The 26697-nt window shown below is 38.2% G+C and overlaps 1 protein-coding gene across 7 annotated transcripts in view; it reads left to right on the top strand.

The window, feature by feature from the left end:
* The window catches only part of APP (amyloid beta precursor protein), a 275416-nt gene that overhangs the window by 154516 nt on the left and 94203 nt on the right, over window positions 1-26697 (top strand). For 2 of the 7 annotated variants that reach the window (XM_065876962.1, XM_065876963.1), the window contains exons 7-8: window positions 16369-16536; window positions 19014-19070. The exons of 2 other annotated variants lie outside the window; for them this stretch is intronic. In XM_065876962.1, coding sequence (XP_065733034.1) covers window positions 16369-16536; window positions 19014-19070 — 225 coding nt within the window. The remainder of the gene's footprint in view (window positions 1-16368; window positions 16537-19013; window positions 19071-26697) is intronic. 3 more of the 7 variants (XM_065876966.1, XM_065876965.1, XM_065876967.1) reach the window with 2 other exon arrangements.

Raw genomic sequence — 26697 nt, 5'->3', positions numbered from 1 at the left:
AAAAGATGGTCCTAGGATTAGATTGAATGAGTGTGGACAGAATTGTTGTTTTAGTGTATTGCAAATACTTTTAAAGTCTATCCACAAATGCTACAACATTGTAGGTCTTTTTCTCACTTTTATTAAAGTAAAATGATTTCTGTTCTGTTGTTAAATTGGAGTTTAAAATGGGCTACTTTTTTGCCTCAAGTAGACTCCTGGTGATCATTGTAGTATCTTCTTCCCTTCACTGCATTTTTTATAACTTTATTGAGGTATAATTTACATATAAAATTCATTCACTTTAAGTGTATAATTCAATGGCATTAATAAATTTACCAAATTGTGAAACCATCACCATAATCCAATCTTAGAACATTTTCATCATCCCAGTACGAACCCTCACACCCATTCACAGTTAATTCTTGTTCTCACTGCCAGCCCCCAGCAACCATTAATCTACTTTATGTCTCTACAGATTTACCTTTTCTAGGCATTTCATATAAGTGAGGTCATACGTAGTCATTTGTGTCTGGCTTCTTTCACTTAACATAGTAGTTTCGAAGTTCTGCCTTTCTTTAACTTGTAGCTTTATTGTTTTTTAAATAAATTTATTTATTTATTTTTGGCTGTGTTGGGTCTTCGCTGCTGTGCGTGGGCTTTCTTTAGTTGCAGTGAGCGGGGGGCCACTCTTCGTTGCATTGTATGGGCTTCAGTGGTTGTGGCACGTGGGTCCAGCAGTTGTGGCTCACGCACTCTAGAGCGCAGGCTCAGCAGTTGTGGCGCACGGGCTTAGCTGCTCTGTGGCACGTGGGATCTTCCCGGACCAGGGCTTGAACCCATGTCCCCTGCCTTGGCAGGTGGATTCCCAACCACTGTGTCACCAGGGAAGCCCTAACTTGCAGCTTTTAAAACTGAGATTATTCTGAGTTGAACACAGGGTTAGCTTAAAATCCACTGAAAGTATCACATATTCTTTTAAAATATACATATAGTACCAGATAGATTGTTTAACTTTATCATTCCTTACGTAATGACAACTTCTTATTCAATTTAGCATGTAAAGTAGATACACATTTAACTAAATGCACATTTTGTTGGAGGTACTGTTTTTCAGGATGCTTTTCGTGTACCCCTTAGGACGATTTGTGGCAGATCTGGCTATATGAACTTGTTAGCTTCTATTTTCCTAGCAGGGAAAGACATATTTTACAGGGCTACTTCTTCTTGAAACCGAAAAGTTGTATGACTACAAATTACAGCAGCTAGTATTCTGCTGTGGGACTCAAGTTCTTGTGCTCTCCATCAAGATAGCTGTTTGCATAATAATCGTTGTCCAATTATTCAACATTCATTTTTGGAGTACCTCTTTGGGATGAGCCATTTTTCTGGGCTCAGTGGATCAATCATGAGATGAGAATACACAGGATAGCTGACCCTCATGGATGTTAAAGTCTAGTAGGAAACATAAGTCAAAGAAATACAAAGTGTGCTGTGAAAACACTACGAGCCCAGAGCCTACTTCAAAGAATAAGAGATTGATCAGGGAAGGGTCTATGAAAAAGATGGCATTTGAAGGGGAACTGGAAGGGCTGGTGGTAGAGCTACTGATGGATTTTCTTGTAGCCTACTTTAGAGTCAGTAGGAATAACAAAACCAATATGGTGCCTTGGGAAGGTAGGTGGCATGCTTGGGAGACAAGGTTAGTCCAGTTTAAACTAGAGCAGGTAAATCTTCCATAAGAGGGTTACAGGAAATTAGGTTGGACCTACAATATGGAGACCTTTAATGACAGGCTGGCAAGTATGGGTATTAACTGAGGGTGATCAATTCAGGACCTGCTATGTGGTAAGGATTTTTCTAGTAGAAACAATGAAGAGATTTTGTTTTTATGTTACCGCTATTGAGGGGATGGGTGAACAGGGAGTGACATAATTTATTCAGTATGTGAGAGAATGTCACATAAACTTATGCCTGTATTCCAAACCAAGACAGAACTCTCTTGAGATAATATGGTCTTGTTACATGCTGAAAAAGTCCAGTTCTTTTTGTTTCAGTTTTTCTCTACATGTAGCATTATTAGGTATTAAGATAGAACATAGAGGGACATATATGTTTTGGTATTTTTATAGAAAGACAAAGGCAATATAAAAGAGAATTTAGAAAAAAATCTCCAGGCTAAAGATTAAAAAAATAAAAGAAACTAGCCTTAAAAGATAAGTTAATAATGCTGATGTCAAGAAGAGCATTAAAAGTGACCTACGAAAGCAAATACCTGATCATTTAGAGGTGCCAACTGTTATTGCTAGAGATAGAAGAGCCTTTAGTGGGAATCCATGCATCCATCTAAGACTCCTGAAATGGGCAAAAGCTATGATTGAAGCAAGTCTTTCTGGGAAAGGAGACCTAAGAGGAGAAACATGTTGTGGTATATTGCATCCATGTCAGAGAGTTTTCTGTGTTCCCAGCTGATTCTGATAAAGGAGTAGAAGAAGTTTTTGATGGTAGCATTAAAGCGACCAGTCATCTAAAGCCTTTTCCCTGCACACCCTGGGTGTAGGAGGTGAGTTACAGCTCTTCCCTGATGAAGAACAATGTCAATGCCAATAGGTGATTGCTAACTTTGTAAAACTCTAATTACGAGTAGCCTGCTCCTGTGCTGAGAATAAAAGTTGGAAATGACTTGCAAAGCAGAGAGATTGAAAAGAGGCTTACCCTCTAGGGTCCAGTGTTAATGTTTCAGTGCCCGAGAGAAAATGTGATTTACAACCATACTTAATAATGAACATTCTTCATTACCAACATACTGCCACTCATACGAGTCTTCCATGTACTTCATTAAAAAACTCAATAGTTTTGTAACCCATTAAAATTTGAAAGAAATAGGCAGAGGGAAGAAAAATATAGGACATTTCAGCATGCCATATTGTGTTAGAATCATTGATACCAAAGTAGAAGATGTCAGTTCTGACTATGTTACTGATTCCAGAGGAGAAAGATTGGATCTGTTGTTTTGACCTAGTGGAATAAGCCAATACCAATTTGAGTACAATAATAGTGTATTTAGACACTTACTCCTAATTTTCTGTGTTTTGAGAAGGGATTGCACTTCCTAAACCTAAGGCATCAAGGTAATCTGTGACTCAATCGTGAATTTTAAACTCCGATTAAACACGAGTATTGTAATAAATGACATAGTCTGTGAGTTAAGCTAGCCAGTTTTGTCCATCCAGAGTAACACTGTTTTTTTCCGTATGTTCATTGATTCAGCAAATACATATTCATTACATCTCTGCTGATGGCTCAGCACTTTGCTGCTGTGGAAGGTGTGGTGAGGAATTGGCTGTTACAGTATTGTGGCAGATCAGCCTGGAATTTCTTGTGTTTGCACCACTCCCCTTGCCCTTTAGGGCAGTGATTCTGTCTGTTAATCCTTGATTAATTTGTGCTGACTGGTAGAAATTTTACTTGCCCATTTAAAGCCAAGGCAACTAAAGCTGAGAGAAATTTAAAAAAAAATTATCCATGGTCACAAAGCTGGTAAGTTTTGTGAAGCCACGATTTGAACCTAGATGGACCAGAGTATTTCTACCACCCTAATGTCAATTTTTTGTTTTTCCTTTTATATTTAAATACATACTAGCTCAGTTTCACCTGTGTTCCCTTGTAAATGTGTATTCCTTTGCTATAGCATATATTCATCTTACTATTATTTCACTCTGAGCATTTCCTACATTTTAGAATTCTTATTTAAATAATAATGATATTATTATTAATATTTCAAGCTATGGCCATGGCCCATGTATTGGCAAACTGTGGCCATCAGCTGAAAACGGGCTATCACCTATTTTCTAATCAAAAGGTTTTATTGGATACAACCAATCCCATTTGTTTACATATTATCTATGGCTGCTTTCATGCTACAGAGGTGAAGTTGAATAGTTGCAAAAGACACCATGTGGCCTGCAAAGCTGAAAATATTTACTTTTCAAGCCTTTATAGGAAATCTCTGATACTGATCATTAGAAACATACTAAGAAGTTTTTATATTTCATATTTTACCATACCAAGTAAATTTCATTAAGGTAGTTTTCGTATGGTTAGAGACAGACTAGTAAAGTGTTTAAAAAGAGAATTTTTAATAGTTTTTTGGCTTTGGGCCAGTTACATAACCTTGGTAAGTCTGTCTTTTCATGTGTGTTTTATAGATGCTGATATGATGTTGCATGTTTTTTATATGAATTACTTTAGATGATTCCTGTTAAGTATTTACTGTATAATGCCTGGCACATTCTAAGTGTTCAGTTTGTTTTACAAGGACAGGCTGCTCAGGGTCTAATCCTGGCTTTACAACCTAACTTAGTATATTTGTATCAGTGAAATAACCTTTATGCCTCATTGCTTCCCTCTTGAAAATGGGATTTAATAATACCTACCTAATTCTAAGCATTTTGTGAGCAATATATGAAGTAATCCACAGGAAACACTTGGCACTGTTCCTGGTGGACAGTAAGTGCTCAGTTAACCTAAGCTACTGTAGTTGCCCTGGTTATACACATCATTTTGATCCTCCAGAGAACTAATGTTTACTACTAATTAGGAATGCCAAAGGTAAGCCAACAGACTGTCTTTTGTAATTATAAAAAGCATAAATGTGATGTATCCATTTCTATTGGTATCATAGAGCTGATATTTATGGACATATGTTAAGGAAAAACCCAGCTTAAACTTGGTTTCTTGATTGAAATATCTTTTGTGAATATATTGTGTATTTAAGTATCTGCAGTTAAATTTTATATCTGGCTGAAAATTGAACCAAGATAGTATTGAATGCCACTGCATTTCAAGATGGAGTTTCATTTCTTGAGGGTATTTTAAACCTCTTGGAAGTTCATCTATTAAATGGACAGAGACACCGATAGAGGTCGCAATTTAAGCATACCATATGATGATGAAGTTGAAAAGTTTGATCTAAATGTTGCTTGCCTTGGGCGGGGTGACTGACCCCACAGAATTAAACTATTGTTCTTCTCCCTCTGGTTACCATTAATCTCTAAGAAGCATCATGTGATTTGCTGCTGTACATTCCACCCATGTGGACCAGGCACTCCTAGGTACTGGGCATTGCACCGGTTCCTGAGGGCACAGGGATATGAAGAGGGTGGTTCACTCAGGTTGCTTCCAGACATAGCTGTACACTCAGTCTTGGGGAGAAATCAGTCTCTCTGACCTGGTTGGGGAAGAACTTTGGCACACAGGGAAAGGAAAGTGCTCACCCAGGGACAGAAGTTTCCACTAAGCATTGCCAAGAAGTTGTCGTTTGAATGATTTTTAAAGGGGAATAGGGATTTGCCAGTTAATGGAGCACCAAATAGAACGAATCCAAGAAGTACCATAAATAAATCAAAACAGCTTGCATTGATCTCAAGGGTAGAGCAAACAGAGCTTAGCCTAATTCTCACGTCTCCGGTGTGACCCATCTGTAATGAATGTGCCTCTTGCAAGGTATCCCATAATTCACACATACGATCCTTGCTTATCATTCATATTTAGCTTTTCACAAAGTTTGGAGAAAACTGTGAGCTTGACTTGCTGCAGACATGGAAGTGTACTCACATACTTTTGTTGGGCGCCTCATAGGAGTGCACTGGCCCAAAATGAAAATTAAGCTCCATTTTGGGTTTGTGAACAGGGCAAAGGGATAATGGCTGCTCCCTGTGGAGGAAGTCTTTACCTCTCTGTGTTATGACCACAGGCAAGTAAAATCCACTCCTGTTCCTGGACCAGAATGTAGCATCCTTTCTAATGACTTTGAGCGAACTAGTATCAACACTGGGTATAGATGTGACAGGCGCAGCCTTATTATTTTGTGCCCCATGGCACCACAGCCGTTGATTTTGAGGTGTTTGATATATGCTTTGGTAGAGGCAGAGTGAAGCGTGGCATTAACAAGCTTCTTTCCATGTCATTTAATGGTCCCAATTTAGAAAGCCCACTCAAATCGTTTGCTTAAAATGTAGGAGTGAGAAACAGAGCCATAGAAAAAACTGTGTGGTGTGTATATATATATAATTTTCTATTTTCTATTTTATTGAAATATAGGTTGCATACCATGGAGTAGAGAAGTCAATGGTTTAGTATATTCACAAAGATCTGCATTGCCACCTAGAAAATTATATTTTTGAACTTAATTTTCTTTGAAATTTTACATGGCTAGTAGTGCTTAGTTAGTTTTACCTTCTACACTTTTATTTGTGTCAAGCTTCTTCAATTCAATGTTAGAAAAGGAAATAATCAGCTAAAGATATTTTAATACAATTATGTCTAAATTTCTTAAAAATAAAAATAAAATTTCTAGCCCAATTCAATTAAAGTCCAGAAACCAGGTTTTTAAAAATTCTAGTCTTTTTTATGCTTTTCCCAAAATCAGTCGCTGTTCAAAAAAATATGCAAATGTTGACAATTGTATGTATTTCCACAGCACAGAGTTTGCAATTAAGAAAAACATCAAACCTAGTAAAAGAAATCCAGCAAATGGGAGAACAGTTCATCTAAACATGCATGTCATTTTCAGCTAATTTTTAGCTAATCCATATGTCCGATTGAGTAGGGACTCTGATTCCTTGGGCAGGTAACAGTGTGCGTTTTAATGGAAATATTTAGTTGCCTTGTAGAAAAATGCTTTCTGGAGTTTTTAAGCAAGGTGGATTTCAACCTAAACACCTTTTTCTCTCAGCCTTGGATCATTTTGCCCCCCTAAAAACTTACCACCACTTCCAACATCTGACCTTTTGGGATTCTGTTAGTGCAAGAGTAAGAAGTCAGGAGGAAGCAAGACTGAACGAATCTCATACAAAAATGATGTTCAGTGGTATATCTATACAATGGAATATTAGTCAGCCACAAAAAAGAATGAAATAATGCCATTTGCAGCAACATGGATGGACCGAGAGATTGTCATACTAAGTGAAGTAAACCAGACAAAGACAAATATCATATGATATCACCTATATGTGGAATCTAAAAAAAAAAAAGTTAGAAATGAACATATATACAAAACAGAAACAGACTCACAGACATAGAAAACAAACTTACTGCTACCAAAGGCAAAAGGGGGTGGGTGGGGATAAATTAGGAGTTTGAGATTAACATATACACACTACATACATAAAATGGATAACCAATAAAGCCATACTGTATAGCACAGGGAACTCTACTCAATATTTTACAATAACTATAAGGGAAAAGAATCTGAAAAAAGTAGATATATATATATATATATATATATATATATATATATATATATGTACGTATAACTGAGTCACTTTGCCGTACACCTGAGACTAACACAGCACTGTGAATCAACTACACTTGAATAAAATCACATTTTTAAAAACGATGTTCAGGAAAACCCCTTGGCCTTCAAGACAGCAGTGTAAATTTTCAAAACTAGAAGACTCTTGAAACAGTAAAAGGAGTTTAGAATAGTTCACTTTGTTAAAAGTGCACTATATTGAGTTAATAGTGGTAAGACAGTTCCAGTGTTAATTGTGAGGGTGGGGTTGTCTCTGTCCCTTAAATTTACTTATGTTCTTGTTGGGTATAATTTCAGAGAACAGAATATGGACAGGAATTTCATGCTGCTTGCATGTGACTTTAAGTTCCTGATGTTTCGTGATAGAAGAAACGAACAACCTTGTTGGCTAATTCTTACGATTCTATCTCTTCTGGAGTTTCATAGCATTTGTTACCCAGGATTTCTGACTTGCTGGTGACTGCTGCACAGTAGCTTTGGTCGAGTGATTGGGCGAAATTACTAAAACGCAGCATGAATCCTGGTGTTTACTTGGACTATGGCAGGGTTACTTGACCTCAGCATTATCGATGTTTTAAGCCAGACAATTCTTTGTTGTGGAGACAGTCCTGTCCATTGTAGGATGTTTTGCAGGATCCCTGGCTCCACCTACTAGATGTCTATAGCACCCACTAGGTGTGATGACCAAAAACGTCTTTAGTCATTGATGCATGTCCCTTGGGAGGGGATGGGGGCAGGATCTCTCTGGTTGCAAACCACTGGGCTATGACATTGAGGTCGACAGTGATATCTGGCTTTAAATACACAAGCAGAGAAATACCCCTACAATACTGTGTCTCATGTTACTGTCAGTCGTAACACCTCATTCCATGCTTTGCACATTGTAGGTAGCAGTGAACATTTTTTTTATTTGAGAAGAAAAAGTAAAGTAAAACATATGCTAAAAAAGTTGATAAGTACTCGTTTAGTAAAACAGATATTTGATGTGTCATGTACAATCTCATAGTTTATATTTACAGACAAATCAACATACAATTATTATTTTTAAAATATTACGTTTGCATATTTGCCATGTAGGCAAATGAGAGGTAGAGGAAAACTGCCTTCCGGGTTTCGTTTTTTATTCTTCCACAAGAAATTCACTCTCACCTGGTCCCCTGTCATAAAATAGCAAATGGTGGTTACCATCCATAGAGCAAACAGGGTTACTGCTGTTTTCAGCTGGAAGCCACCCATTCTTTTCTGCTGGGTACCATGACAGGGATGAGTTTAACATGGTGAGGCAGACATGCTTGGTGAACCCCAGAAAAGGACCATCTTTCCAATCCTTGACTCTCATATCTAGAAACATCGTTTTCTTGCAGTAACAGAAATGCCATGTAATTCTTTCTTACAGAGAAGTGGTGCAAAGGAAGCAAATTCCAAGCTCAGTGATCTATCCTCGATCTTATGTCAGCTTTCTTAATTATTTTTCCCCAATAAAAATAAAAAAATTGATATTTCTAACGTTCTGACAAGTTACAAGAACAATATCACTTAAATTTGGGTTTCTGAGAAGTCTGAGTTTTCATAGACTTAAATATGAGTAAGAAAAATATTGTGTTGGTGTTAAATTTAAGGCAGAAGTATCAAAGCTGCTTTGATTTTGCATGAGACAGCACTTCAGAGCAAAAGAAATATTTATAGATAATCTCTTAAAATTAAGATTTTGGTATATGTATACATTTGAATCTCTCATCTCTATTAAAATATGTTATACCCCTCATTTCCCAAGTATGTGTACCTTTTTTTAATAAGCTAAAACCTATGCAACTTTTTACTAATCCTTTCCCGCTGGTCTTTTTTAGAAAGTGATTGAATCTTATATATATATATAGATACTTTTGACATTTTAACTGCCTGTAAAAGATGGGATTGATCATGGTGTTTCTCAAACATTAATGCCCATACAAGGGACCTGAAGTGCTTCCTAAACACAGATTCTAAGACAGTAGGTCTGGGGTAGGTCCTGAGTCCCAGGTGATGCCGGTCCTACTGGTCCACTGGCTGGCTACACTTTGAGGAATGGTCTCTAGTATCATTACATGCCCCCATACTGTGCAGATTTAGATTGAGACAGAGTAAGAAACTGAAAAGGAAAATTATTCTTATCTGTGGTGGTGAAACCATCATTATCTATGGTGTCATTGCTCTTACTGTAGTATCAAACGTCACCAAGTATGAAAGAATCCTGATAGGTCTACTTACTGAGTAATGTTGTAAAACTTCAACTCTCATGACTGAGCAAATTAGAAAATCCTTACAATTTCCCAAACTATATAATTGTTCCTAGTTTCACCTGTGCCCCTATTTCCTCTCATAGATATGGTGTAGCTGACTCCTGCTAGCCTGTAAAATATGATTATTCAAGTACTGAGGAATTTTGTGAGCCACTACCATTGGTAGCTTGAAATACCAATGGTGGGAGTATTTACACCATGGAAGTCGACAAACAGTATAAATCAGAGAGTTTTATTTTTGTGGTTTTCCGGACACAGTCAGATTTCCCAGCATACCTCACCTCTCAATCAAGAAGAAAAACCTCTTCCTCTTATTTCCAGCAAAGGACGTGATATCTTGTCTTATCAGAGTTTAGAGCTTCTTATAATATTGTATTGTGCTTCAGACTAACCACACAGCTTGATGACAAATAAGTTTATTCCCATAACAAACAGGAAACAAAGGTATTAGGAAAAATAGCAGTGTCCTTTTGTGAATGCTGGTGACCAGCATCACCAACACGAGAGTATGGTTAGTCTAAACACTTTACAAGTACTTTTTCAGGTGGCCTTTTTATAAGTAATCTTTCATCATTGAGAGAAGTGAGAATCGGGCCAGGTGTAACTCGAATGACACATGTACTGGATAGAATCAACACAATTCAGTAAAAAGGCAAGCCAACTGCAGATATCTTCTAGAGACTTCCGTGACAAATTAGCACCCGTCATTTCATTCTGAGTCAGTGATTTCATTACCATGCACATCTGTTCCCATCATTTGTTTATATATTTCAACCCATATTTGGGGCTTAAGTGAGATTTGTCATAAGACTTTAGTTCAAATTTGCTTGCCTAATTTTACATGCCTCTATTTAGTAAAATAGGATTAGTAGGTAATAAATATCTGATCACAATTGTTCAATTAGGGGAATTTTCTATTGGACATGTTTTTTTATTACTGTTCGCTATTATTTGCAAGCACATTATAAATACTCTTACCCATTAAAAGTACATGCATCTATTTTTGCAAAAAATGCATTCTTAAAAAATAACTGGTTTTCTAGCATTTTGGAATGATTTAATGAGGCTGAAAAGTGAAGTTATAAAATGGCATTGAGGTCAGCCATTTTCATTATTAACAGATTGAATGATTAGGCAGGTAAATCAACATTTATTTGAAATATCAAAGATAAGCATATTTAGTAGGTTTCTGTACTTCTGTCATTGTTTCATTTTATTTTACTGTTAATATTAAACAAGTGATTTGTCACAAGACCAAATTATATTTGTCTTCATACATTTGCCGATTCTACTCTAGTTTAAAACTGCCAGCTAAGTCATTTTTATCCTAAATGAACCTTAATTGTGTACATAGTCTTGTATTATAGGAGGAATTATGCTTTTTTTGTTTTTTTAAACAATATCAGAATATATAATTCCTAGGTTTCTATAAGTAACTCTCTAGTTTGATTGGTTTGATTATTCAAGTGGTTACTTTCTCAAAATTTGGAAATTTAAACTTTATGCATTCCATATAATGTACGGTTTTATTTCACATACATTCCTATAGTCTTAGAATAATTGAAATTCAGTTATTTAAATGAAATAATAATAAAAAGCTTTACAGTATGAGATTATTCTTTAGTTAGTGCTTTATTTAAAGCTAATTACTTGCTACTCTGTTAGCTCTGCTTTTTAAGAAGGCATTATAATAACTGTACTGTTGAAAAGGGGGATTTTCTCCTTATCCTAGTTGCCACTTTCACAGCTGTCTTTATGTTGAATTTTTTTTTTTAAGTGTAAAATTAGCTTTCTAAATTTGGTGGTCCATAAAAAATTTTGCTCCAATTTGACATCTATTCAGTTAATTTTTTGTGGTTAAGCGTTTCATTTGGAACAGTGAATTGCATGATCATTTTATATAATGTAGGAAATATTATATATTTTAATAATATATTGATATTTTGATAAAATATTAAATATTGTATAGTATTGCTGTTTAGATAATGGAATTTAGTGTTGAAACCAGCACAGATCTCAGTAAGGACCTACCTTAAAAGACATAAAATGCTTAATGCTCTTTTTTTTAAGCACATAAACACTTTCATACTGTTGTGTGTACACTAGCATTTCAGTTTATTAAATGGTCTTTGTCTTGAAAGGTGAATAGAGCTGTTATAAAAGAAGAGATAAGCCTTCCTTGCCAGAAGAATTCAGCTAGGTGAATATTAGGAAACCTATTTGTGATCTTAAAAGTCTAAGAATTAAATATGAATAAACAAAGATCATAGTTCCTTAGATGTTTAAGTCTTGCCTGTGTTTCTATCTAACTTGAAACATTCGCTTTGAGAAGTATCCCTACTTCAATTCTGGGCAAATTTTCTCCTTCATTATTACATGTAACATTTACTTTGAATAGAAACAAAGGTGGTTTGGAATTCAAAAAATAAAGTTAGCAAATAATTTTTAAATGTTCATCTTTTCATTTATTATTTTAGATTTTGAGAAGAGAATGAAGATGAGAAAAGGAAGCTGCAGTTTTAATTTTCAGATGAATTCTGTTTGAAGTTACAATTATATAAGGTCTAATTTTACATGCTCTACATTTAGTGGATGATTTTGTAAATAATTTTCCACTGGCTGATTATAGTAATGAATATGAAGCACGTTTTTCACTGAATTTTTTCAGTGTTTCCGAAAGATTAGGAAGGAAAAAGTTTCTCTATTCAGAAAAATAATAATGTAAACATAAGCATTTAAAATATCTTGAAAAAATAATAAAATGTCTCAAGATTTCTTTTTCTCTGAATCTAGTCATGGAACTTTCAAATTATATATTTTAGGCTTAATTCTTTAAAATTGTTTTACTTTGTTAGGATCTTGATTGGATAGATTTCCTGGTAATTTCTCTAGTGCTAGAAAGGAATTTAAAGGAACGTTTCTCAAAGTGAAATTTGTAGCCCTTCAGGGAAATTACTCTGAAACGATAAATGATTCAGGGAAAGAGACAAGATAGAATTCCAAGGCAAACTGACCTACCAACGTTCCTCTTATATGTTTCTTAATGTGAGATTTTTTTCTTTTACATTTTTTGCAGATAATTGTAGATTTACATGCAGTGAAGGAATTAATAGAAAGATATCCTGAATAGTCTTCACCCCGTTTTCCCCATTTATAGCATAATATCACAGCTGTGAACTTGACATTGACCACTTAACACTTCTTCAGCCCAAGTATGTGCTCTTTCTTCTCACTCCCTTGGGAGAGTCATTGGCCATCTACTTTATACTTACTAATACCATGTGTAAAGGCATTAACATAATGCTTCCCCAGTGCTGACCCCATGACTACCCCTCAACCTCTCCCAGACTAATGAAAGGTTCTCTTTTAAATTACATGGACAATGTTTTTTGTAAAGAGAATGGTTAGAGAAAAAGTCAGAGAGATCAAACACTTGTGTGCTCTACAGTAGAGTAGAAATACAGTTACGAGTGAGAGATGAAAAGTGATCCATCCCACTCAAGAATTCCCTCTGAGGGCTTCCCTGGTGGCGCAGTGGTTGAGAGTCCGCCTGCCGATGCAGGGGACACGGGTTTGTGCCCCGGTCTGGGAAGATCCCACATGCTGCTCCGCGGCTGGGCTCATAAGCCATGGCCACTGAGCCTGCGCGTCCGGAGCCTGTGCTCCACAAAGGGAGAGGCCACAACAGTGAGAGGCTCGCGTACCGCAAAAAAAAAAAAGAATTCCCTCTGAAATCAGCTTTACTGCTCTAGGACGTTGATGTTCTACTTATTGCCAGAAAGAAAGTGCTACGAAATGCAAGGTTGATGGCTGATCAGCAATGCTGATGATTGGAGGGATCACAATGAGATACCCTTTATCACTTGTCCACATCTGGAGCACACTCCTCCGTGTCAGCAGATCAGAGGTTCCAAAGTGACAGGTACATTCGCACTCCTGTTCCTCTAGGCTCAGATATGTCTGTTGCTGCATATATTATGACATTTGATTATCATATGCTATTATACCAACTCCTGACCACGTTATCTCGAATATCCTCTTGTATGTGAGTACCATGGGATTGCTTCTTACTCCCCACTATGTCCACACACACCAGAGTCATGAAAGTATTTGGGCCCATTTAAAGTCAGGAGTGCCAGCAGCCATGGTAATGTCAGGGAGAACCAACAAAACACTCCAAATGGAGATTATTTGCCTTTAGGGATTGATTAGTCAAGGGTCTTATAACTGGAAACTCCAACAAGAATTGTAGGCTCCTCAGGTAGTTTATTTTATTTGCTTAGTTGATATATAAATGAATTTTGAGTCCTGAATCCTTTTTTTTCTTCACTGGGGCTCTACCGATTAGCTGTAACAGAGGGTTTCAGAGCCATTTAGAATGAGGCAGAAGAAAAACAAAAATGAATAAAATAAAAATGAATGTTTCACCCGTAGTATAGGAAAATGACAATATATTGTAATATCACCTGGGTTCTAGACCAGGAAGTTTTGCTTTCGTGAAAAGTAAGAAATCGTATTAGGTCACATACAAGGGCAAATATCTGTCATGGATTAACGTCTTTGAGATCCCATTACTTAACTTGCACCCATCCGAAATTCTACCAGTTTTATTTAGTACATTGGTTGTAGCATAAAGACGTTTTCTGCCCCTGCACAGCTGTGATGTATAAATGGACCTGTGGCAGGCAAGTATCAGAAGATACGTATTTGGTGCTGTAAGAGGTGTAAAACGTGAGCAGCAGCATGAATCGTTGAGACACAGTGAGGTTTGTTGCCCACGCTCCTGTGACTTAGGGTCGTGTTTCTGCGCCTTTCTTTGTAGCAGAAGCCACTTGCAACTTCAGTCTGACTTCAACCACAGTGTAGACACGGTTGCCTGGCAGTCTTTTTGGAATCGGTACAAGGATGAGTATCATTATGTGTTAGAAACAGGAAAGCACATCACGTGAACATGTACAGATTGGTGAGGGAGGTATAGAAAAGGAGGGTAAAGCCAACCTGTTCATGTTTCTTACAACTGAGAGAGAGAGAAAGAGAGAGAAGATACCATCCAGGAGTGGAGACAGCTGAGAGCTGTGGTTTGCAGGGACTCCTCATGTGGGCACGCATGGCTGCTAGCTCTGCAGCCCGGAAGCTGCTTTGTCAGTAACTCAGAGGTGATCAGACCCCCCTACACACACACCAAAACTAACTTAATCCTTTGTAAGTTAGAATGCTAGTCGTTTAATTTGGGGAATAAATCAAATTACCAGCTGGATGGGACACTGTGTCAACCGTTTGGCAGATTTTTATCATACAGGAAAATTCCATAAAGAAAACTAACTAGAAACACGTCATGGCTTGGCAAGCATGGACTTTGAAAGTAACTATCAAATGAGATGACCAGAGTGATGGGTGATGTTGAGCTTGATGCTCTTGGAGCCAGTTGTTTCCATCCTAAAACCATCCAAAGAGAGCCAGAGTCATCTTAGACATCTATTACACAGGACACTTCTCCTGCAGAGAGCTTGACACTCGCCTTCTGGGCTCAGTGCTGACTCTCCCTCCCTACTCTGTTGACATCATCATGATGGCAGCAGCTTCTGGTTTTGCCATCACCTCTTGACCTTGAGTGAAAAGAACAATGAGTGGTATGTGTAGAGAAAAGCAAAACAGTTGTTCCTTTTACATCAACATTGCGGATCTTTGTCTTTGAGTGATTGATGTGACTCTTCCTAGAGTAGTCTGTTGAATACTCCTAATAGGAAGCTCTGAGTTATGCATGGATTTTTGTCTTTTAGAAGAAGGATGCTTTTCCCTGGCATGTTAATAAAACTAAGAATAAGCAAGACATCTGAGTGCGCTGAGGTATCAGAAGGATCTCTGTAAGCCTAGCTAGGGTGGGACACAAACCGAGTAGGAAAATCGTTTTGACTTCTAACAAAAATGGAATATACATGGGAGGTAGAGTTCTAATTCTAATTGCAATAACTTTACGAATGGAATCCTACAGGTTGCTACACTTTCAGTCAATCAGGGATTATGAACCTGATTTTGGTGAGGGTGGCAAGGCATGTTGACAGGTAAGCTGTGTTATAATGTAAAACAATGTATGGTATGTATTAACAAATGGGAGTTGTTTGACTGTGTTTTGTTATTTGAAACATTTTTGGCCAAGGGACAAATATTCAAAGAAGAATTTGTCTTTAATTAGAGTTAACTTAATCGACTTGAAGTCACTTTCACAGGTTTTATGTGTGTTTTCAAATATAGTCAGTGGACAGGCTGGGTCTCTCTGAAAACTGGATCACATTCAGAATATGTATAATTAGTTTATACTTTAAGTCAAGGCAGTCATTTATTCAAGGAAAACAATCAGGTGTTTGCAACAGGTTAAACTTTTTGCATCATAACCAGACGTAATCCTTTTACCTTTAAAGTTGCCTTGAAATTATTTAAAAGAGAAGTTTATTTTTTATAGGGAAGAAATATTTTTATGTGCGCACATCTTCAGGCATTTAATATTATCTGAAAGCACCGAAAAGGTCTGTTCACCTCAAGTTGGAATCCTTTTATTACTACTGAGAGCTACACTCATTAAACCAGACGAGCATGCACTGCTTTGTTTCAAAAGTAATTCCAAAGTCCTTGTAGATAATTAAATTCCTCAGTAAATGTCTGTCAGATGCTGCCGGATAAACCCAGCCCAATTACCACTGGGAGGACTAACGCGTTAAGAATAGTAAACATGTGTACATGAACAGCCAGCCGTACCTTTTCATGCTAAATGTGGTTCCCCACATCTCCTCTGATTAGAGGTGTGCTCTGAACAAGCCGAGACGGGGCCATGCCGAGCAATGATCTCCCGCTGGTACTTTGATGTGACTGAAGGGAAGTGCGCCCCGTTCTTTTACGGCGGATGTGGCGGCAACCGAAACAACTTTGACACAGAGGAGTACTGCATGGCCGTGTGTGGCAGCGTCAGTAAGTGGACCTTCCTCCAGCCTGGCCACCTTTTCATCTTTCTCGCCACTGACTCTGCTCTTTGTAACAGACTGGTTTTCCTGGTTCTCGGGAATGGGTCTGTTGCTACCACTAACCACGTTTCTGTCAATGTCTCTAATTGCCGGGCATCTCCTCCAGGACGTTCGATCATGAGCACACATCTCCGTCTTTCTCTGATAAAGCATGGCCGTGGATGTGTTCTTGTACTAGCTATGGTGCATCCGTCTTGCAGTCTCGAGGGACTTTTGAGCGCTTCTCTTTAAGCCAAGCTGGAGTTGCTGTTTTGTCTTCTCAGCTATTTCTGCAAATGTATACTTACGTGTTTGTCCGTGTACCTCTGTGTTCGGGCCTCTGCATGTGCACTCCACGTGTAAATAAGGGTTACCACCGGAAGCCTGGCTGATGACGCTTCCGTGCCACTGGCAAGGCGTACTGCCGTGATGAGTATCATTTCATAACACGTGACGTTTATTGTGGTGGCGAGGGAATGGGCTTGAGTTGAGCACATGCACTTCAGATGCCAGAGGATAGAAATGCCCCAGTGGCACCTGAGCTCACACAGGGACGTTTGCAATGGCGAGTTTTTGTGTCTTATCTTGGAATGGACAGAAGAAAACTCCTCACTTAGCGTTAGTGACTAAGGCTCAAGGAATATAATTGTCCAATCCCTTTTCTCTTCCACTTTAAGTTTTTCATAACTCAGGGGGAATAAATAAAGTCATGATGACTTAAATGCAAGTTGAAACTATTTCCACAGAGATAGTTCTCCAGAGGTAACACACCAAACATTTGGGACCTCTGTTCTTCTTAACAGCCTTTCACATTAAATCCCCTATCTATCTATCTGTCTATCTACCTGTCTATCTATCTACCTGCCTACCTATGTATCTATCTATTCCACTAGAAGGAAGTGGGATCTACTCAAGGAATAGTGACTCAACTTGATAAATTAAAGGTTAAACTCAATAATTACATGTTTCTCTTTTGAGAGACTCCTGCCTTTTTCCAGTTGTTCTGGTGAGAGCGACAGCCACCATTTCCTGCCTAGGATTCCCAGGGATTATATAAATTGTTTTCCAGTGTGATCATGAGATTAAGCTAAACAACAAAGGGTCTGCAATATCAACACCTTCTACTGTGAAGCCCAGTATCTAAGTGGAATCTACTGGAAAAGTTCCTGTTGGTCTCTTGGGTGAGAGATGACTCCACTTCTACCCTGTGTGAGAACAGGTTTAGGAACTGGTAACCCCAAGGGCATCTTTTCTGGTTCTGATGGGAAGATTGTGGCTTCCAGCTCAAAAGACTCCTTTCTTGAGTTTCAAACAAAAACGTTAATTAGGTTGGGTAACTTGGAGAACAATGGCGGATTCTGTTGCCCAGAGCCTCTTAAACAAAGGGCTTTTGTTATAATGATTCTCGCTGGTTTCGCTGCTGTGGGAGATTTCCTGGCAGATTTCCAACTTTTTTCTCCCTTTCCCTGGGGTAGATTTATGTTTTGAAATATAAATATGTATGTGTGGGTATATATACAAATATATACATATATATAATAAGAAAGAGGGTTTTAAAAGTTATTAGCAGTGATGAATTTGCATCAAGAATTAGAAATTATCAGGAATTCCCTGGCGGTCCAGTGGTTAGGCCGCAGCCCTTCCACTGCAGGGGGCGCAGGTCCAATCCCTAGTCAAGAGAACTAAGATCCTGCATGCCCCGCAGTGCCGCCAAATAAAAAAATTAAAAATTATCCTCCGCCCTCCCAAAAATCTCACTATTACCCTCACTGCACACCCCCTCCATTTGATTAGTTTGATTTGACTCAGACTGGGAGCAAGAGCCATGGGCACCACAGATCAGATGGAGCCTCTAGAGGTGCTCTGGATGGCACACCCTTTGCCAAGAAATTTGCCAAAGATAGATGCTCCCAACAAAGGTGTAATGGACAAACATTCAGTACTTAGTTTCAGGGGAGGTGGGTTATAGAATAATGTATCCAGAGAGCAAACACAGGAGGCTGAAGGCCAGTTAGAAGAGGGGACAGATGTTAAGTGGAGAGTAAAAGCTTCAATCAGTAACCAGAGCCGACGGCCAGGGCTGCCCTTGGAATGGGTGAAAAGAATAGAGATACCATGAAGACAGGACGGATGGGAATTGGTGATCCCGGCACTAAGGAGGGAGATGGGAGCAAGAAATCCTTCCACGGGGTACTGGGATGTACTATCAGAGACAGAATATCCACAATCCAAGATGTGTTTGTGGAAAAATATGTTTTGTTTGTGTGTTTACCGTGGTTCCATGCTGGGGCCCAAGCTCAGGATATTTGTTTAGTTTTTGTTTTTAATTCAATGTTTTCGTTTTTGTTATTTCCTTTGGTCAGTAGAATCGTGTGAGTGAGTTTCATCCATCATTCCCATGTTTCCATTTTTGTTTTTAGTTATGTTCTCTTATTTTCTCCATAGTGTCCCAAAGTTTACTCAAGACCACCCAGGAACCTCTTCCCCAAGATCCTGTTAAACGTATGTTGTCATTCACTCAAGGGAGGGGAGGAGGGAGGAGAACGTTGCATGGCTGGACTGTAGCTCCAGCCTCCTCACCTTTGCACGGTTTTATGTTTTTTGAACACCTGTCTTTTAACCAAATGTTTATTTCCATTGCCTTGCTTGTAATTACGTCTAATTTTGCCACATAGCTTCCACTGTTGGGCTAAGAGCTTTGACTAAGCTTCTTCTATTTCTGATCAGTTTCCTTTTTATTTCATGTGGTTCTATAAAATATTGTATATACAATGTCATTTTGTGTTTCATTTGGCATCAATATTTTATTTCCTAAAGCTCACAAGATGGCACGATTTAGCAAAAGCCTGTGTGTCTAAGTGACTTGTTTCCCAGAAAAATATTTAATGTGCATGCATGATACTAACTTTATGGACCAGTAACATATGCGAAGGCTTCAGTTGGGTGTGTTTCAAGACAGCTGTTATGCTTTAGGAAGTAAACGGTTGCTTTTAGAAGTCAAGACCTCTGCGTCCCCTCCCTGAATGCACACTAGTGGGATGGAAGTGCCCATCTTCTGATTTCATCATTAAGATGTAGGGAAAGAGCTTCCTTTAAAGAAATATTATATTAACCTACCTTATAACGTCTGTGCATTGTGATGATTTCAGTTGGCCTATCAGTCGAGCTTTGTTTAAAAATGTGTTGTCAAACACACAAATACTCATTTTGAAATGTTGATTATATCCCAGAATAGATTCCTCCAGCATGAGGTTAGGGTCTAACCTAACCTCATGATATATACTACGGATGCTTATGGTTTCTGGGGGAAGAGACACAATTTCAGTTGTAGCTTAGGTATAGTGAAAATTAGCATTTATCTATACCATCCTGGGGAAAAAAAACCTAGTCTCACAATTGATGAAGCTAACAATCTTTTCTTAAAAGAGATAAACTATAGTTGAAAGTATGGCAAGTGGGCAGACATAGAAGAATTAAGGAGAACTCTAGATTTTATACTGTGGGCTTGATAGTACATTGAGCTGCATGGCGTGTTACATTTTTACAAGGCATTTTTCATAGATCATTTCTTTTTCTCAAGAATATTTTGTGGCCATTTTCCTCATTTCCTTTGTGCATGCGAGAAAATGAGGCTTCAAGAGCTTGGCGACTTGTCCCCAGCCAACAAATGTGGCAGGACCAGTTTTGAGACTTAAATGACATGTGTGGCTATGCCCTGCACTCCAAATGGCCAACTATTTGGTTCTGATATTGTTTTCCCGGTTAGAAAAATTACATTTGAGCTTCAGAAGCACATTTTAAGAATACAGAAAATCATGGGAAGTGGATGACAGGTATTAAAAACATTTTTTCCTAAATGCCATGAATACAGCATGTATCGGTAAATTAAATCTTTCCCACCCTTTTACAAAACAGTCATTATTTTTACTTTGTTTCATTTTATATCATTTGTAAGCATATGAAAGAATTGTCTATTTCTATTAATTACTGGGAATGAACATCATCATTCGATAAATTTATTTTCGTGAGGTACTGTACTTGTGTCCTCAACTCTTCAAAACAGACATTGACAATCTCTTGTAATTTTCTCTTTCCCGGTAATTTTCTCCATCTACTTGTAGTGTGTGTGGGATCATGACACCTTTCCATTATAGGAGGGTGAGGGTGATTTTTGGCAGCTGTATTTTCTTGTCTTCCTGCAAAGACTGTTCAATCACAGAAAGTGAAGGTTTTGCAATGCTAGTACAAACAGACTAGAGAAAGCATATAATTTCTAGTTATTTATAGCCTGTGCAGCTATACTTTCTTATTTATAGCAAAGCTGTACATTTGAATTGAAAAAATCATAGTCATCTGGAGGTCAAATGCAGATAGCAGCCTGGCGTTGGAGAAAATGAGCCAGACTGAGAAAGGTGAGCAAGCCCGTTTGATTAGACAGCTGGAGCTTGCCCTTGGCTGCTTCACAACCTCGGGGTAATCGGAGGACATCTTTTTTCACAAAAGTGGGTGGTCTTCTAGGTTTCTCAGTCTGAGTTGCTTCTGGTCAAGTAATAAATGTGAAATGAGCTAGACAAAGCTCTTCAGTTAAACTGATAATAAGATTGCTTGTGTGGAGAAAATGTGTGATGGTCTACATTATAAATACAATAATTTTCCTGTCAAGACTTCTTATTATAATTAGGCATTTCTAGATTTTAAATCTTTGTCATAAAAACCGATTTTGAGCATTGCAATTTTAAGGGACACTTGATTTTTTTGGTTTTGTTATCATAGGTAAGAATCTAAACTACAGGTAGAGAGGGTAGAGACATGAGGCTAAGAGCTTTCATTTTACTCATAAATTTATGGATTTGAATCCTTTAAAAAAATCCCTTTCCCATTTGGAATTAAAAATCTTATGAAACTTGAGTTGCTTCTGACATGAATTTTGTGTCTGCCCATTTGGGTTAGGATGATACAAAGGTTTCACATTCACTTGGCCCAGTGCAGTGTTTGTGAACAATAAAATTTGTACAGAAATATTTATTGATAAGTTTATGTTTCAAACATAAACATCATGAGAGTATGATCTTTTTTTCCCCTGGTGTTCTTCTCATCAGATTGCATCTCCAAAGGTAAACAGATGCTTTTCATCTCAAAGAGCATCTTGCCAATTTCAAGTCAGCCAACTGCACCAAGGGGTCTCGCCAAAGAGAATGACCAATGACTTTGACCCCTTTACCTGCAGTGAGTTGTGGCACTGTGAATAACGTACTGTGTGTCCTTTGAATGGAATGTGCCACCTTAGTCCCAGAGTTGCAGTGTCCTATCATAATACCAAGGCCATCTAGTCTTTGGGCAGACTTGAACCATTGTTCTTAACTATACTTGTTCTTCTGATTGTGAAAGACCAAATGTTAGTTCCCGTTAACACATTCTCTGATACTAATAGAACTCTGATATTCTTATGAAACTGCCAAGCATTATTAAAAACAATTAAAAGACGCGGTGGTGCATTAAATTAGATGTCACATCAGTGCCAATACAATCTATTGTATTGATAAGTATGAGAAGCCACATCTTTTGTATCCAGAAATTGTCAGGATAAAAATAATGTTTTTTTTTCCACCAAGCTACCATAGTGAAAAACCCTAAGATTGAAAAGAATTGATTTGCTCAGCAAACCAGCATCTAACAAAAAAGAAAAAAAAAGTTCATTTACTAAGAATAGTAAAAACTGCTCATTATGTATATGTTCTGTTCTTTAGCTACAATATTTCCAAAGAAGAGTAATTAGATACTTTAATAAAAGAGTCGACAAAAATTTTCTGTAAAAGACCGAAGAGTCAGTTTTTTAGTTCCACAGGCCCAATGGTCTCTGTTATAAGTACTCAACTCGTCAGTTGTAGTGTGAAAGCAGCCTCAGACAATAGGTAAATGAATAGATACAGCTGTGTTCCAATAAAACATTATTTACCAAAAGAGACCAGCAGGCCAACCCCTGGTTTAATAAAGCTGTTACTTTTGAGCCTGGGACACGCCGGTACTAAGCTAGGTATTTCAAGGGACACCAGCCAACTAAACCAGATACCCTACTTTCAGTAACTTGACAGTTTTATCAATGTGATGAGACTCAAGTATGTGCTGGAATTAAATAACAATATAAACTAAAATGCACAAGTGGAGGGAAACATGGCTGTGGAAGCTTGGAGTAGAATGAAATTGGTTTTATCCTTAAGACCTCCATAGAGATTAACAGTTCCATGTGACTTTTATGGTTACAGTTTCTATGAAAGTGGACAATACTGAAGATTTTGACTTTTTGAACTCATCTGTTGAGCATCAAGTGACGGTGGCAGGTCATCCCTTTATGATCCACCATTAATGAAATAGAACATAGCTCTCACAAATTGACAAAAAACAATAACTGAAGGTTAAGACATCCTAGATGCCAGTGATTGTTGCTATGGCCTCACATATGGTTTTTAGATTCAGACTTGAAGTTGCTCTTATATTTTGGTGCATTGTGCTAAATAGGATATAGACATTAATAAAAAATAACACCAGCATTGATTCGTTCATGCTCATTTCACATATTTGACAAAATCCCCACATCAGTACATGTCCATAAGACATAAAAAAGAAATATAGCTTGACTAGAGTAAATGCAGCATAGATTACATTCTTATTAACTTATGTCCACACGATGCATTGATAGTCTGCCAACTATGACTGCACTGACTATAAAATAAGTGTGTTACAAGGGCATGTCAGGGGAAAGTGCCTTTGTTCTTTTTTTGTAGAGTCTGGTACCGCATGTAAGGATCGCAGACTATTTTCACCTTATAAATGTCTCATCTAACTGGGACTTGATAAATACTTGAGTTTAGAATGCATTAGGGATCTTAGTTATTTTGCAGTTAGAGAAATGGAGAGACTTTTTTTCTCTTTTTTAAAGTTGGGGTGTCAGTCTATATGCTCTGCCGTGTGGAGAGATGAAATTTTTGCATCAAATCTTCCTTTACAGGTTTGTATTTCCTGTATATAAATTATCCTCATTGCCACCCATCATATAAATCACAGCCATTTCATGTGACAGCATTACTAGCTCTGTATAAAATAGGATTTTCAATGATGAGGCAATGACTCTATGGGTCTTAATTTACTTTTATCTTCTGTTGTCAATGCTATAAAGATAAATTGCCTTTTTGCTGATGACAGGAGACCAACCAAATTTTCTTGTTAGACTCTAACATTAGTATATTGACTACATGCCATTCATGGCCTCTGTTTAGAGAGGTAGTCATAGTTGTTACTGTTTGAAGATGTAGTTATTTCTCCTTTTGCATCCTGAGCCCGTTATGACCTTAAAATTATATGTCACCCTAGAGATTGAGGAGACAAACGGACATCAAAATGATTAGCAGCAATTTTTCACCATGTCCCTACTTTTGACGCCCCGTTCTTGCTGTCTTTAATACGAATAGGAAAGGGGCACTATGCAGTGATTACAGAATCAGAACTAAAATGAGCATTTGGTGCATTTGCAGGTAAATTTGATGGTGTCCCTGGTACGGAGGTTCTCTATCCGTGCCAAAAAAAGTGCTCTCTACCACATTCTAAGACCATAACCGTCTCTACCTTATTTGATGTAACGCCCCTTACAATTATTAAATTTTCTGGGGGAAACACAGGAATGAAAAGGTTTCATTGGCACCATGTCGCCAATGATGGTGGTATATTTTGTGGCAGGAACATTGGGTGCAGCTCGAGGGTTTGCTAACAAATTGAAAGCAAATCTGCTCCCCTCTCCCACCATCCTCACCCCACAAAAAATAGAGCTCTGCCTGACACTGAGAGGAGATTATAGTGTGAAGTGGAAATGTTGTGACAGGCATTGATGCATCATTATCAAAACTGAAATGAACCTTCACCAACATGTGAAAACAATGTCTCCCTTAGTATCTGGTTACCCTATGGTTTAGGAAACAGCATTTTGGGGTGAGAAAAAAAAGTAAATCTGTGCTCTTTCTTATGTCTCTTTGTGTGGGTATTGGGGGGTACCTTCCATGAGAACCCCTTACCAACTTCCTGCTACTTTTCCAAGCCAACCTCATCTTCATCTTTTACTCTTAAAAGATCATCTGCTTTGTCCCTTAACAGACAGAACGATCCTTTTAAAACACATCACATCACATTTTTCTCTCCTCAAAACAATCCTCATGGGTTCCTGACAGCCTTTACCATGGCTTCAAGGCCCTTCATGATCTGTCCCCATTTCCTTTCTGCCTGTCTCACTACTCTCTCCCTTGCTTCCTCTGCTCTGGTCACACAGACCTTGCTCATCTTGGAATTTTCCCGTTTCCAGGCATACTCACTTCCAAAGGCCTTTGTGCTAGTTTCTTCATTTGCCTGTTCTTCCAGCAGGTAACTGGGAAGTAAGGCTTCAGTTCAGCTCTTTGTCTAAACGTCACCTTCTCAATTAGACTGAGCCTGGCCACCTACTTACTGCTGCAGTGTCCTCCCTCCTTCCCCGGCACTGTTTTCTTAACCCTGATCTTTCTTTCTTTTTCTCCATAACACAAGTCACATTCTAACAATGTGATTTATTGTTGTCTTCGTGTGTGTGTGTTGTGTGTGTGTGTGTTGTGTGTGTGTGTCCTGTTCGTTTCTCTCACTAGAATATAATTCCACCAGGACAAGGGTCTTTGTTTCACTCATTGGTTTCTGCCATATGCCTCACAGGTACTAGGGGCTGTAATACCTGTTGATTTGGTGAAAGGAGGAATAAAGAAATGAACAAGCACACTCGAGGCATCAGAGTCTACATCCAAGCTGCCATGCAGCTCCTCAGATACCTCTGACCTCCCAGGATTGCAAAAAAGACAAAAGAGATGAGGCTTATATCAAAAGCATTAGTCATCCAGTTCACATTGAGGCAGTAATGTGCTATGAATTGGAACTGCGTTTCTGTTGCATGTTTTCATTTGGTATTACATTAGACACCCATTCTCAGTATTAAAAGGTCTATGTCTTAACTATATTCCATAAGGCTGTTATGAGACTAGACTAAGAAAATCAATATGAAGGTCATTTAAAAGTCAAAAGCCCATGCACCGTGATGGTGAGACTGCTGCTAATTATTTGCCAGCTGAAGAGGTCAAAACATAGAGCTTAAGATGTTGAAGTCTGGTTTTCTGCGGAAAGGTGAATAGACCCAGTGAGCCTGCTTGCAGGAAGTACAAAGGAGCATGTTTGAGCTGAGGCCAGAGGCCAAAAGATCATTCAGATTCAAGCTCAGTGGGTTCTCTCTCCTGACCTGCTTCATAACCCTACTTCTGCTGCTGAAACGTTGGTTGGTGGTCATTTACCAGATAGCATTCAGGGCAGGAAACTGTTTGTTAGAAAATAGGCTGGCAGTTATCATAACAAAGCATATCTTTTGCCTGTACAGGTTGGTCATCAACAAACCAAACCCTTTCCAGGATTAGCCCCTTACTGCTCTAAGTATTAACTTTATAGCCTCTTCATGGTTTAGTCATCCTAAATTCAGACTTACTTTTGTGTGTCTGGGGATGTGAGTATGTTAAGTGACAGTATTTCCTTACTACACAATAAATGTATATAACAGGGTAATGTTTTCTCCTCTCCACCTGTTAAATGATAACACATGTAAAGTGCCTAGCGCAGTAGACGCTAATGAAGGGAGGGTATTATTATTTGGCCAACCTGGAAATTTGAGCCTGTATCACAGTTTCTAAGGAACCTCAAAGGTCTCTGAACAGGATAACTGCTTTGTGCTTTTTGTTTAAAAAACACAACAAAAATAAACCCTCCTAAAAGTTGATTTGTTTCTGCTTTCTAAGCGGTTTAAGTGACTCATGATATAGAGCTTCCTGTTCCTTTGTGCCCTGGAACATTCCTGACATGCCTTGAGCTGCTCCTTTCCCCAAAGGATGCACCTTGAAAAAGTAAGGGCGTTAGGGCACAGGTTTTCCTGCCCCTACCCACCCATCCTTGTTATCATGTCTCTGGCCTACCACGGTCATGATCACAAAATGGCAGCCAGTCCTGCTATGACCATGTCTTTAGGATGTAGGAAAATTAGGGGAAATAGAAGCTGAGCTCTCTGCACAAACTTAAAACGTTT

The sequence above is a fragment of the Phocoena phocoena genome, chromosome 4, assembly GCF_963924675.1.
Source record: "Phocoena phocoena chromosome 4, mPhoPho1.1, whole genome shotgun sequence".
Classification (NCBI taxonomy): Eukaryota; Metazoa; Chordata; class Mammalia; order Artiodactyla; family Phocoenidae; genus Phocoena; species Phocoena phocoena.
The sequence above is the reverse complement of the archived record's forward strand: the minus strand, read 5'-3'. Positions and strand labels throughout refer to the sequence as shown.